The sequence below is a fragment of the Gossypium hirsutum genome, chromosome D11 (assembly GCF_007990345.1).
Source record: "Gossypium hirsutum isolate 1008001.06 chromosome D11, Gossypium_hirsutum_v2.1, whole genome shotgun sequence".
In the NCBI taxonomy this organism is placed as follows: Eukaryota; Viridiplantae; Streptophyta; class Magnoliopsida; order Malvales; family Malvaceae; genus Gossypium; species Gossypium hirsutum.
In genome coordinates this window covers 39,617,141-39,630,895 of record NC_053447.1, presented here as the reverse complement: position 1 = coordinate 39,630,895, position 13,755 = coordinate 39,617,141, and the positions used below count along the sequence as shown (strand labels likewise).

The following is a 13,755-nucleotide window of genomic DNA, read 5'->3' as shown; positions in this document are numbered from 1 at the left end:
TATTTGGTCCCCTACATGCACGTGTAATAGAGAATATTCAACTTAAAATTAGGGAAAAAAACAATCATTGGCTGACGGATTTTACCCTAGAGGACAACCCAGTATAAAAGGCAAAGAAAGGAGGGAGACATGAGATGTTTTCGGAGCTTGGACAGAGGTCTCATTGTGGCAATAAGGGCAAGTTGAGCTGACTGTGAACTTTGGTGAAGGCGAGCAACAAGATATCGAGTTGGGAGGATTGGAGTTTTGAAACCCAGATTTCTTCTTCTACATTTTGTTTCAATTCTTTTATTCTAAAATGATATTTTGGGATATTGATGTGTAGCCAAGCCATGAGCTAACTTAATACGGTTGGGGTTTGCTTTAAATGATGTTTTAACTTTGATTAATATTTATGGATTAATATGGTTCATGTTTCTGCTTTAATCAATGGTTGTTTTAGTTTAAAAGCTTAAGAAAGTGTTGATGAATGCTCAATAAGTCTTAAGGTAGCTTGACACCGACGGATTAGGTTACCTAGACTGAAGTTGGGTAATATAAGTGAGTGTTGAATGAAATACTAGTGTAAACTCTAGACATAGAGCCTTACCTTATACAATTTAGAAGGTTGAGTTTTAGTAGTAGTTGTTAATCCCGAGCCTATAGACATATAGTGTCTTAGGGGTGAGTAACTCTAGGTCTTGCTTTCGATAGAGGTAAACCACAATAGTGCCCAATCGAATAGTAAGTTCGCCATAGTTTTGCCACGACATTCACGGGTTAGAACATATTCCTTAGTAATCCCAGCCTTCACGACCAATATTCCAACCTTGCTATAGTCCTTAGTACTCTTGTTTGATTTGTTGCCATGGTAATCTCTGTTAGTATACTTGATTACTCTCATTTCTAATGTGTTAATCCCATTTTAATTTCATTAAACATCATTCGATACATTTATCTTTTATATTCAATTGTGATAACATAGACAAAGAGCACTCATCCAATCCTCGTGGGAATGATACTCATTCAACATGCACAATTGCACAATTCGCACATCATATTCACACGCGACAAAGACCAGTTCACATATATCATAACAGAGTCGGCCTTAGGTCGCACGATGGTTTGTCAAACAAAAAACATGAATAGGGTCTACCTTAGGTCACAAGACCGGTTCGGTTAAAGCATGCTTACTAACAAGCTGATGAGCACTCACAATCTTTGATATACCAATCAAAAGGCTCACAAAAGAGCTCACAGAACAAAAAGCTCGCACTAAAGCAAAGCTAAACAAGTAGCTCATACAAAGCGAACTTAATAAAGAGCACGCACGAAGCAGAGCTGAAACATTTGCTTATAAAAAACTTGGACATTAAGTGCCTTTAAAACACAATTTAAAAACCATTCTTTCAAAACATACCTAAAACATTGGCTCACATAAAACTATGTTTTAAAATAATCTTTTCAAAATCGTGTTTTGAAAATAGAGTTTCGTAGATTAAAACAGATCTTTTTCAGAAAACTTACTTTTGGTTTCAAAAATAAAGTTTCTTTTGAAAAAACCAAAACAATTAATATAGATTGTGTTTGTTTACTTGTAAAAATAAAAGAGCCTTTTTTAAGGTTTGTTTGGCTAAAAATAGTTTCCCATCCTAAACCTTTTACAAAACATGGAAAAATAAATGTTTATTTTACGAAAATGTCTTACAAATTTTATTTTGGTAAGACCTTTTTCAAAGATTTTCCCTTCACCAGTAAACTCAACCTGATGCCTCTTCCCCTTCCCCCTTCCCCCTTCCCCCTTCCCCCATCCTTGTCACCCTGATCTACTGCTTGCCGTTAGCCAGCAGCGGTTTCAAAAATACAAAGTACCAAAACAAAAAAGAGTGAAGAAAGAGACTGAACGACCCCTCTTCTCCGACGCTGTCTCTGACCTTGCAATAGCCGAGCGATCACCACCAACCCCCTCCCAGAATGTTGCGTCCAGCATCAATGCTATTGGCCCGTCGACCCATTTTGGCAGCAAGGGCTCGATCGTTCTCCACTGATCTGCCAGCGGCTCCCTTTGCGGATGCCACGTTCACGGAGGCGTGTTCTAAAGTGATCCCCAATATGGAACCTCCTAAAACTCCTCTCTCTTTCATGCAACCTCATCCTCCCACTCCTTCCTCCATTCCTTCCAAACTCACTGTCCATTTCGTCCTTCCTTATGCTTCTGAGTTGGCCACCATAGAGGTAACATTTGGGTTTTTTTCTTTAAATTCTATTTGGGATATTTCCGATTTGTCTTCAATTCTGTTTTCTGGGATTAGGATTGTGGAAATGAATATTTTCATGCTATTATCTGGTACAAGGCAAAATGTCAAACCTTTATTTTTTATTTTTGCTAAAATTATGTTAGTTGTTTTTTCGATAGAATGCAATGCCAATTACTTTTATTTTGTCTTGATTATCTGAATGGGTCTATAATTGTACGGCATTACTGTTGATTTCAAACATTTGCCCCATACAACTCCTATTGATGAATTTATTTGATAATGATACCATTCAATGCAGTCTTTAAATCGGGTTACAAATTCTGAAACAAAATTAAATTCCCTGGAAGACAAGACAACAAACTGTGGTATTGCACTGCAATTTAGAGTGTATTCGTATTACCTTTACTGATTTTCATATTCAGAAACTGATCATAGGATATCTTTTAGGCTTTTAGCTGCAGCTCATTTATCCCAAAAGAAATATTTGTTTTCATATTTGTTGTCTATTTCTTGTCAATGCCAATTCTGCTACTCCTTTTAGATGAAAAAGTTAATGGCCATATCAGGATTATTGGATTGTGAGTTCATTGGGAATGCACTTAAAAATGCAGTGACATTGATAACTAGTGTCCTTAAAATCCTTGAGTAGACAAATAGAGAGTGAGGGTTGTATTTTTATTAGCATTTGCTATCCTACTTTACTTCGTGCACTTGCACGCCTTACCGTCATGATATTTCTAAGCATTCACTCGGATACCTGGAGCATTTGTGTTGGAAAGTTGGATTTGCTTATAAAAAACTTATGTGTTCATAATTTTAGTTCCACAATATTCCTTATTATGCTATATATATTTTTATTTAATTTTCAAAAGCATTTGCCTTGCTCTGAATTTTGGACATCGAATGGAACCTCATAATTTTGCACAAAGATAATTAATTTCAGCTCATGGGCATAGATTGGTAATGAGGGAAAAGATGTAATTCTAAAGGATTGCACCTAACTACCAAAACTAATGTCTATCTATCACTTATATTTGTTCCTTGAAGGATGATGATAATACTGATACTTGATCAAGTTTGCCAATCCTTGCTATGATTTGATTCCACTATTCAAACATTTTTCTTCCATTCTGTCTTTATTTCTTTTGATAGGTTCCAACACCAAAGGCCACTAAGAAGTCTCCTAATATTCTCAAAATGTAATTCTAGCCATATCTATCCCTTCCTTTTAAACAGGTCACTCAAGTGACAAAGTTAACTGTTGAAGGTTTTTTTGCATAAATACACTTTTTTTTTAAGGGGAAAGGGGTAAGAGATTAATTCAGAGATCAAACTTGAGACCAATGTCAACTGAAGACTTGATAGTAAATCCTTTGTCACTCCACTAGTGTTTATTTATGTTCTACTCTTTGTGTTTTGGTATGGGTTTGCCTATGAAAATTGAAAATAAGAATGCAACTTTTCATGGTGCCTTTGCCAAGTAGGAAAAACGTAGAGTGTATGAAGGAAAGTAATGGATAATATAGTCTTTTATGAATTAGCTCGGTTATTATCAGCTTCTTGTGTTACTAGAAATATGTTCCTCCATTGGTAATTAATAATTTAATAGGATAGGATGTTTAAAAGTGGAGATGTTTTGATTTGTTGAGTTTAGTTACTGCAAATGTTACAAATATGATATTGTGATTCCAAGATTTTGAGTATTGTTGTATGAAAAATGAATATTTATAAATAAATCATTGCAATATATGTAAAAATAATGTAAAATATAAATTTAATAGATATAAAATAAGCTCAATTAAACAATGAAAAAATAATAAATTCTCAAATGTATGTTTAATTTAAATTAGTTTTTATAAAATATTTTCAGGAAATCTACCAAACAATAGAAAATATTTTACACAGATTCATTCAAACACAAAAAAATATCAACATTTTCAGAAAAGTAAGTCATTTTTCAGAAATCATTTTTCGGAAATTATTTTCAGTCAAACAAACGGGCCCATAGTTTCTGAACACAATTAGAATAATTTCTGGCCACTTACACTTTTGAAAGGCATAGCGATTAGCAATAATCTGACAATTACCTATCACTTACCGAAAACGAAGAAACTTAAAAGAGTTTGGCTTCGCCTTTGTCCTTGCTAGAAGATGGTCGAATTGGTCGTAACAAACAAACAGATTACTAACAGAGCATAGAAATTTCACACATGCAAGCGAACCTAGCTTTTGGGACGATCAACTTTAACAAGACAGAGACTTACCAGGATTGCTACTAACAGAAACTAGAATAGAGACTTTGATGGCAGAATTTTCAGTGAAGAATTTCATAGAATTAAGGGTCGTCTTTATAGACCTAAAGTCCTAGATATCTTTGGATACTCTATCTGACTTAGGAAAGTTGTTACTTGCATGTAAAGTATTCCTAGATACACTAAATCACTTTTTCCTAATTTGAGTCTAATTGTATCTTTGACCGGCAAACCCAGTTTGCAACTCAATTGGTGAACCCAGTTCGCAACTTACCTGGCGAACCTAATTCACCACATAGATTGGCAAACCCCCAACTTACCAACACATTAGCGAACCTGCCTCGCAATGAAACTGATGAACCGCTTACCATTTCATTTGATGCACACTACTGCTGGCGAGCACCCCTTATTGAAACTCTCTTAGTGAACACCCAGCTCGTCTGAATCTTGGCGAACCTTCACAATGTACGACCAAAACTTCCAGCCCCGATCTCGGGACGTGACAATATGCACGCTTGTACGGAATATGTGATTATACGTAGATCATTACAGATTATATCGAGATCTAGCATTTGTTGCGGATCATCAAGTATTATATGTCTCTACGAAGACCTTGGTGTGGTGGAAGGAATATGAGAATGCATTTGATGCCTACGGGCTTTGCACTTCGGTGCTCTAGTGTGGAATACTTTAAGCACTTACGAGCTATCTAAAGTGATGCAGTTTACTTGTGTATCCAGGTCTGTTTTACTAGGTTTCCATTGAGCGTAACATTATACTTGAAATTGGAAAACTTGAAAAGGTAGTGGAATAGACTAATAATAGAATATAGTATTGAAATGAATATGAATGAGTCGATAAACTCAAAGAGATTCAGACGATATGTTAAACAAATTTTTTATATGAAATAAACTTGATATTGAATGTTATAATGAATAGATTATAAATGTTTTAAATTGTGCATTGGTATTCATAGCTAAAGACCTTAAGATAGGTTTTGGTATATATAATTAGATTTGATCATTCTTTTGCCAGGATAGTTGAATTAGTTTGCCCTTGATACTTTCATACCTTCATATGTAATTGTTTATATACTTGTGTTACAATATAGAATATGTATTTGTAACATCTAGAATTTTAGCTTAATAGGAATGCAAAATTATTTCAAAAATGAGGAAATAACCCAGTGGTTAAAAGGAAAATATGAAAGCATGGAAATTAGATTAAGGTTCCAAGTTTGATTCCCTTCCGTTGCAAAATAATTTAATTTTGCAAAAATCCCTCTTTCTTTTATATGTGCTGCCCATACCTAGTAAAACCTAGGTATAAATACTACTTTTAATTAATTTGATCAGCCTTTAATCAATCTTTCTCTACCTTAGTCGCCCCTTCCTCTCCTCTCCTCTTCTTCAATTTTTCTTTTCTTTTCCCCTTAGCGTTTAAAAACCAAATTGCAAAGAAAATTTTCACAAAAAATATGATTAAGGCAATAGTCCTCAGCAACGGTGCCAAAAACTTGTAACACGTAAGTTTGTACGAGTGTACACAATCGTTATCAAGTAATAAGTAAGTAAAAGAATTATCGTCTCCACAAGGACTGTATATGTTAATCAAATAATTACAAAATTATGAATTTACAAGTTGGTAAAGAAAACAAAATAATTTTGAAGTGGTGGATGTTAAAATTAAATTGATTAACTAGATGCAAATTAACCTAAATGTAAATGAGATAAAATAAAATGCAGGGTGATGGTTTAGCAGCAATTTCAGAAGTTCAACAATAATAACATGAATAAGCTAGAATAATTACAACACTTGACTCAATTCATTTTCATCATGTTTAACAATGTTTACAAAATATTTCATGGCAACTCGATTGTTCATTAACTAGGAATCTTATATAAGTTCAACTGAATCTTATACTTAGAAAAATATGCATAAATCAATGTCATAATTTAACTAAGGATTCATTAGAATTTATATAAAGTAACAGAGATAGATTAGGTTTGAAACAATTTAATCACATAAACCTAAAGTTATGCAAGGTAATAAGTTCTATTATTCTATTATGAACCCCTAATTTATTCTGATTAGGATATAAGTTAAGCATGCGCATTCCAATTAGTGTGTCCATTAGTTAGCATCTGATTAGGATTGACTAACTAATTCTAATGCATTCAAACATATTTTAATGTATGAAATACATAATGATTTTAATTGGAAGTATGAACAATTAATGCACAGAACAATATAAACATGAATTAAATGAATTTTATCTAGTAATTGCAATTATTCTAACTAAACAAAATTAAGTCAATATTGTCAATGGAAAAACATCACTACAATTTGAAAACATGTTGAATAACTAAAAACAAAATTAAAGAATAAGGAAGAAGAAAGAAGAAACTCTTGATGATTTCGGTGATTCTCCGAAGACTGATTGTGGAGGCTTCCTCTGATTCTCGTGATTACTCCTTCGCAAAATGCTCCTCAAGGTGGCTGACCAAGAGTGATTTTCCTTAAGGGAAAGACTAGCTAAATAAAATGGGAATGGGAATGTCTTGTACGTGAAGAGAGAAACAAAGAGAAGGAAAAATAAGAGATAAATGAATGACGAAGGATTATGGAAATGGGAATGGGAATGAAAGGTGGTATTTATAGTAGAGGGATGGTTAAGAAGTTTGCTAAAAATAGCATGGAGATCCCTTGAAATGCTCTCTTTCTTGGTCGGCCATGAAATGTGGAGGAAGAGGTTGGTGGTTGCTTGATTCATGCTTGATTTCATACATGAATCATGCAAAGGGTTGGATGATCTCCTGGGTATTAGTTGGAGGCTGATTTCTGATTTTTTTTTTCACAACTGTAGGGGCCTCCAAATAATTCTTCCAAAAGTTAATTTTGGGCTACTCATATGCCTTTGCCGAATTTGGGTCATTCTCCCCTTATTAGACGGTTTTTGACACCCAACTAAGAGCAAACTTTATCCTTTTGAACAAACATCTTCCAAGTTTGGTTGAATGGAATCTTTGGGTCCAATTCGATGAGCTTGTCGTCCACATGAAGTACAATTTAACTTGTGCTCATGTGTGATATTAATTAGCTCCCTTACTTTATTAATTCGATGGTCCATCTGCAACTTTTTGAGTAAAAAATTAACATCCAACATAAAATAATAAAATAATGCAAAATTAATACTATTTTATATAAAATTGAAAACTTCACTTAATTTATGTTTAATGTCTTAATATGAATTAAAATAACTCAATTAGCTACCCATATGCTCGAAATTTGCATCAATTATGAATAAAAATGGGTTAATAAAACCTATATAATTTAAATGTATCACACCCCCAAACTTAATTCGTTGCTCGTCCCGAGTAATGCAAAGAAAAAATTTAGGGCAATCTTGCATAATATTTCCATAGAATCAACTTTTCACATAATCATGCATCAACAACTTTATACTCACAAACTCTTCTTACTAATAAATTGCTCACATGTAGTTATCATTTCATAATCTTTTGTTAAGTAAAAGAAAATGCTATCATAAGTCATAATTTGCATGTATCTCAAAGTTGTATATAAAATTCACCATTCAACAAATTTTCCTTATCTAATTAGACAAATAAATCATAAGGATTAATTATTGGCCTTCATATGTTGCACCTAGTAATTTCTCTTCACTAATGCAGTTGGCATAATCATCAAAATCAATAGGTCTTTAATAAGGTTGTAATTGGCCTAGGTGTAAGGTAGAGATTAAGAGAAGTGATTTTTTTAGGTTCGATCATCTTAACCTTAACTTTGTCTTGGATCTTTTGGGGTACAACCTTTCTAATAATGGGTTTTAACACCCCCAAACTTAATTTGAGACTTATGCTCAACAATACATTTCATCAACTGAGCATATTTTTTTTCAAATATATACATCTTTTTGTATTTTTCCCTGAAATTTTCTCACCAAGACAAGTATAGTTAGGATAGGTGTAAAATAGGATAAAAATTTAAAATATGGAAATATGGTGGTTTATTGGGTAAATAAAATAGGCTATATGGCTCAAACTAATTTTTCAAAGGTTAAATTTGCATGGTAAGCTTGAAAGACTCAAATGATCCAAAAAAAATTGTGCCTAAATCATATTTAGATTCTTATGTCTCATAGGATTTCGCATCAAGAAAGTTACTAAGACAATTCTAAAGATTTAAACCTTCATGCATGTCTATTTTTAAGGAGAGTAAGGTTTCATGGCACAGACTATATAAAACTAATGAAAATACAAACATATTATAACTAAGCTAGCATATAACAAGAACTTAAATAATATTAGAAATTATATTTGCATATGAGCTAACTTATTAACAAAAATTATTTCTAAACATCATTTTATTTCAACATACTTATGTGAAAAAATTGAAATTCATAAAAGATTGGCCCTTACCCCCTTTAAAAAGATGCAATGTCCTCATTGCAAAATAACAGAGTAGTGAATGAAAACTGTACACTAGGTAGGACCCAAAAAAGAGGGGTGAGTCATGAAGACTACTTAAGTACCAATTCTTTTTTGAAAAATTCAATCCTTAGACATGTACATTCACATTGCCACATTACTATGCTTTTTACTAGAGAACAAAATTAATGAAAGGTATTAGGTTAGTTTATTCATAGAAAGCAAATTATTCAACTTTATTATGCAATAAATAAAATATTCCTAAAATAAATAAAATGTCTTAAAAGTAATACTAAGAAAAAAGAATTCCCCCTTTTTATTAATCTAAATTATCCCGCTTATCTTGCTCCTTTGCCTTCTCATTCTCATTTATATTCTCATTCTCTTTTGTCCATGACTTGAAGATATGATCTCGGATACCAGGAATAAAATTGTTAGAGATATTCTTAAAAGTATTCCTTATGGAATCATCTCGAATTTTCGTATATTTCTAGTAAGTTTGTTGTTGGTTATGTATAAATTTCCACATATCTATCATAGTTGAAAATTTCAATTTCTTCAGTGTTTAAAGAAGTGGGCATAGGAATGGTCAACTCGGGATTAACACTTGACTCAACTAGTTTAGCAATGTTTGGCTCCACTCTCAGTTTAGGGCTATTTGGTTCCACTCTCGGTAAAAGACTGTTTGGTTCTCCTTCAAATTTTGCTTCATCTATTTCATTTACTGAGTCATAGCACTTCCTCAAGCAAAGTAAAGTAATCAATAATGGAAAGTAGGTACTTCCTCCCTTTTTCATAGCACAATCTTGGATTTCTTTGAGAATAATTTTTCCAACATTGATAGACGTTTCTGTCATAATTGCATATAACAAAAGCATTCGTTCTATCGAGATGGTGGAACTATGTGAGATAAACATGAAGTTATATCGAACAAAGTAGAACCATACATTCGCCACTAGTTTTAAGTATTCCCTTCAGCAAGAATGACTACCATACTTTCTTATAATCGATTGGGATATCGGGTTTGTAACGACATTAAGTACTTGTTGAAGAAAATCCTAATTGATATTTGTCATCATGGAAAAATACTCATATTCTTCAACATCAGGTAGATTAAACAAATCATTAATGGATTTAGAAGCAAGGGGTACCTTCTTTTTTCGAACAATAACTTTACAAGCATCTGCCACAATTAAGTTGGCGTAAAACTCTCATACTAGTTCCTCTTTAGGCAGTAATCGTGCATCACAAATTCATCTTCTTCTTTCTTGTTTATCTACCATCGATACACCATGGTTGAAGAACACCAAGGTTTGGCCAAGCTATTTCCCCTTGCATGGTATGATATTTAAGTTAGTTTTTAGTAATTTTTATGTTTTTGAGATCGTTGTAGCTTAATCTAGCTAACCATTTGTGAAATTTTTAAAAATTATAAGGACTTACCATAAATAGATTGAATGTGTTTTAGGTTTAGTTGATAGATTATTAAGTTTGGTTGTTAAATAAAAGCATTTTGTTAAATGATTTTTTGTAATTTTAATGTTTAAAGATTTTTTTTTGTGAAAATAGTAAAACTTAATGGAATTTTAGTGAATTTTTGATAAAAGTGGGCTGAGTAGGGAGTAAGTAAAAATCGACTAGCATGGGTTTTCTTTAATTGTGCTTAATTTGTGAGTTTTGAGTTTAAGGATTAAATTGTATAAAAGGTAAAATGTTGGCGTAATTTTATAAAATGATGATGGAAGGACTTAATTGAATAAAATTGTTTATTTAAGTGTTGGAATTATATTAATTGAATGAAATTATTATTTAGATCAAGAAATTGGCCAATTAGTTTTAAATCGTGGAAAAGCTAAAGTATCAAATTAGTCGTCGACTTCAGTTTTACAACTGTTTTCGTCTAGGTAAGTTTCTATATCATTTTAAAGTATTACATATGAATTTATAAGATTAATTGATATCTTTACATATGTATCAATGAATTGGTGTTTGGAATAGCCTTGATTGAGAAAAGGAAAAAACCGTGATTAAAATACATCATGATATTATTCTCAAAAAGAAAAAAAGACCATGGTTGAAAGATACCATGGCATTACATTCGGTATTTCTGAATCAACGAAAAGGTTGAAAAAGATGTTATCCGAAAAGGTCAGTATCTCATCCTTTAATCATTCGTTATTTAGGTAATATGTTTTAGGTGAGATATATATCATAAGTATGAATATGAGATGAATGTTTTGATTAGTATAGTTGATAATGAATATTAATGCCTTGGTAAATATATGTTTCATATGTCTATAAATATGTTATCTAGTTATGTTGTGTGTTTAGAGAATTAAATAGTTATATAAGTATTTTTCCAAGTATCCGATGATATTCTATTTGGCTCAACGAGAAAATAAAGCTTTAAATGGTATATGATTACATGAAATGAATCATGATTTTTGAGTAATGATATGGATTGTGATGAAATGTGTAATTTAAAGGTAAAGATGGTTTACTGTATATGTATGAGTAATGAATTATGAAAATAAAATCTTGGATATGATTTTTATGTCATGCTTTGATTGGATTTATATATGCAATGTTACACTCACTAACTTTGTAAGGTGGTGTGTATAGGAAAGGAAAATTGGCTTATGACATAATGAAATTATGTTTGGTTGTTTAACTTAAATTGTTCGGTAAGTTTAAGTTTCCTTTATACGAGTTTATTAAGCATTAGTTGCTTTCACAGGTGTTTTTCTTTATTTTGTAGATCATCGGAAAGCTCAATCAGTTGGAATCTTGTCGAAGTACCATCATACTATCCATTCGTCATATTGGTAGTTTTGGTTAACGGTTATAAATGGCATGCAATAGGAGTTTATTTTATGCTTTTTATCAATGTGTGATGTAGTTTAAAATATGAATTTATGGTATTGAGTTTAAGTTGATTTGGATGTTAACTTATGGTACCAATGAGGGTACATTGGATAAACATTTAGATTAAATGATTTATGTGTGTTTTGGCAATTTGGTATGTTTGAGTGGTGCTAAGGTTATGTATGCCTTAATGTTTATAGTTAATGGATGGTATAAATTGATAGGTTGTTGAATACTTATGCATTACTTGTTTTGATAGGTAAATCATGGTTGAATGACATGTATGTTTGAAATGAATTTGGTATATTTGATATGCGCTTAATTAATGAACTTGAGATGTTGGTTGGATTGATTTTGGTGTATGAATTGTGGTGCCTTTTGGTGGCATATTAGTTAAGTTTATAGGATGGTTGATTTGGTATGGCTGAAAGTGTTTTGGTCATGTGAAAATGATTGGAAATGGTTTGGTTTGTTGTGCAAGAAAAGGGTAATGTTTTGGCATATTTTAGGGGCAACTTATCTTGCACACAACTTGGGACATAGGTTGTCCCATGGTCGAGTGTTTTTCAAGTTAGTATGCTACACGGTTTAAGACACAGCCTACGATATGGCCATGTGGCCCTATTTTGAATATTGCATGTGCTGGGACACGGTCTTCGAATGTCCACATGGTCTCGGCTATGTCATATGGCCATGTGACCCTTGTTTCTAAAATGTCATATGTCCACATTTGACTATACAAAGCCTTGCACACATAAAGCTTCCACTGATGAGATTTCATAGGTGTAATATCAGAATACAAGTTTATAAATGTTTGGCCTCTTGGCGGATTATCCTTCTTGTGGATTCTACATTCACTAGTTGCCTTTGCGAACTTTTATGCATCTAATTCTTTGAGAGAAAATCCTTATGCATTCTTACTTGCAGACTTATGAAGGAAAACCCATAGATAATTCCCATAGCACGTCTTGCACAAATAAATACATATAACCAAATAAGATAGATCTTGACGAATAGTTCCTGGTGCGAACTGTTATTAGTAGCTCGCCCTAACAGACTCAGATTCGTAGTACAATCCTTGTGGATTCATGTTTTAGACCCAATTACGCGAATTCATACTTTACGAAACATATCAATGGATTCATAACGAAGACCCTCATTACGGATTAAAAAGAAAGACAGCCTCATTTAGCGAAGTCATTAACTCCTTTCTTAAATTTCCATAATAAAACTCGTACCATATTCAAAAACCCTATTTTAACAAAATTAAACTATCTTTGAATTATTCGTAACCCTATATTTATAATACAGACGTGGTGATCAGTTAGACCTTTAATTAATTAACATACTTTTTTTTATTGACTCCTTTAATCTTAATTTAATAATTTTATAATTTAATCTAAAGATGTCAAATTCGAATTATTGTTTTGATATAATTTTTGATTTAACAAGAGCTGAATCATACTCTATAGGATTTGAACCTTGGACGATAGGTTTTGAAGACCCACGTGCTACCGAACTAAACTAATATCACTTTCTTATCATAATAAATAAAATTGTAAAAAAAAATCCTTTTATTTTATAACCCTAATACAATACATTGTATGTCGTATATAATATGAGAAAATGATAGATTGAGCAAAATTGCATAATAGGTTGTGTTCAAAATTCAAATTCTTTTTGGTTTAGAGGGTTTTATGTTTGGTCAGTGATAAATTAATGTATCAGATTGATATGGATAGGAATTGAATAATATAAAATCATGATTAATGTCTCAATCTTTAATACAAATTTGATATATAAGAGATTAATTGCTTACATTAGATAATTCTAACTTAATAATTTTTTTTTTGAAATAAGTTTCAGATTGGGCTTTATTTTAAAATAAATAAATGTTACACATAATATCCTAGAAAAAACAACCAACGAGCCCAATTAAAAAAATTGAGCCCA

At 32.1% G+C, this 13,755-nt stretch overlaps 1 protein-coding gene across 2 annotated transcripts; it reads left to right on the top strand.

Moving 5' to 3' along the window:
• Positions 1 to 1,667: 1,667 nt before the first annotated feature.
• Positions 1,668 to 12,037, top strand: LOC107911481 (ATP synthase subunit delta', mitochondrial). Of its 2 annotated transcripts, none has more exons than XM_016839298.2 (2): positions 1,668 to 2,214; positions 3,390 to 3,930. In XM_016839298.2, exons 1-2 carry the CDS (start codon positions 1,954 to 1,956, stop codon positions 3,438 to 3,440), a joined length of 312 nt encoding a protein of 103 aa, XP_016694787.1. In that variant the 5' UTR covers positions 1,668 to 1,953; the 3' UTR covers positions 3,441 to 3,930. The 2 variants fall into 2 exon arrangements, with proteins under 2 accessions (XP_016694787.1, XP_016694786.1); XM_016839297.2 differs by lacking the exon at positions 3,390 to 3,930 and adding an exon at positions 11,696 to 12,037 and having other exon boundaries at positions 1,685 to 2,214.
• The last annotated feature ends 1,718 nt before the right edge of the window (positions 12,038 to 13,755 follow it).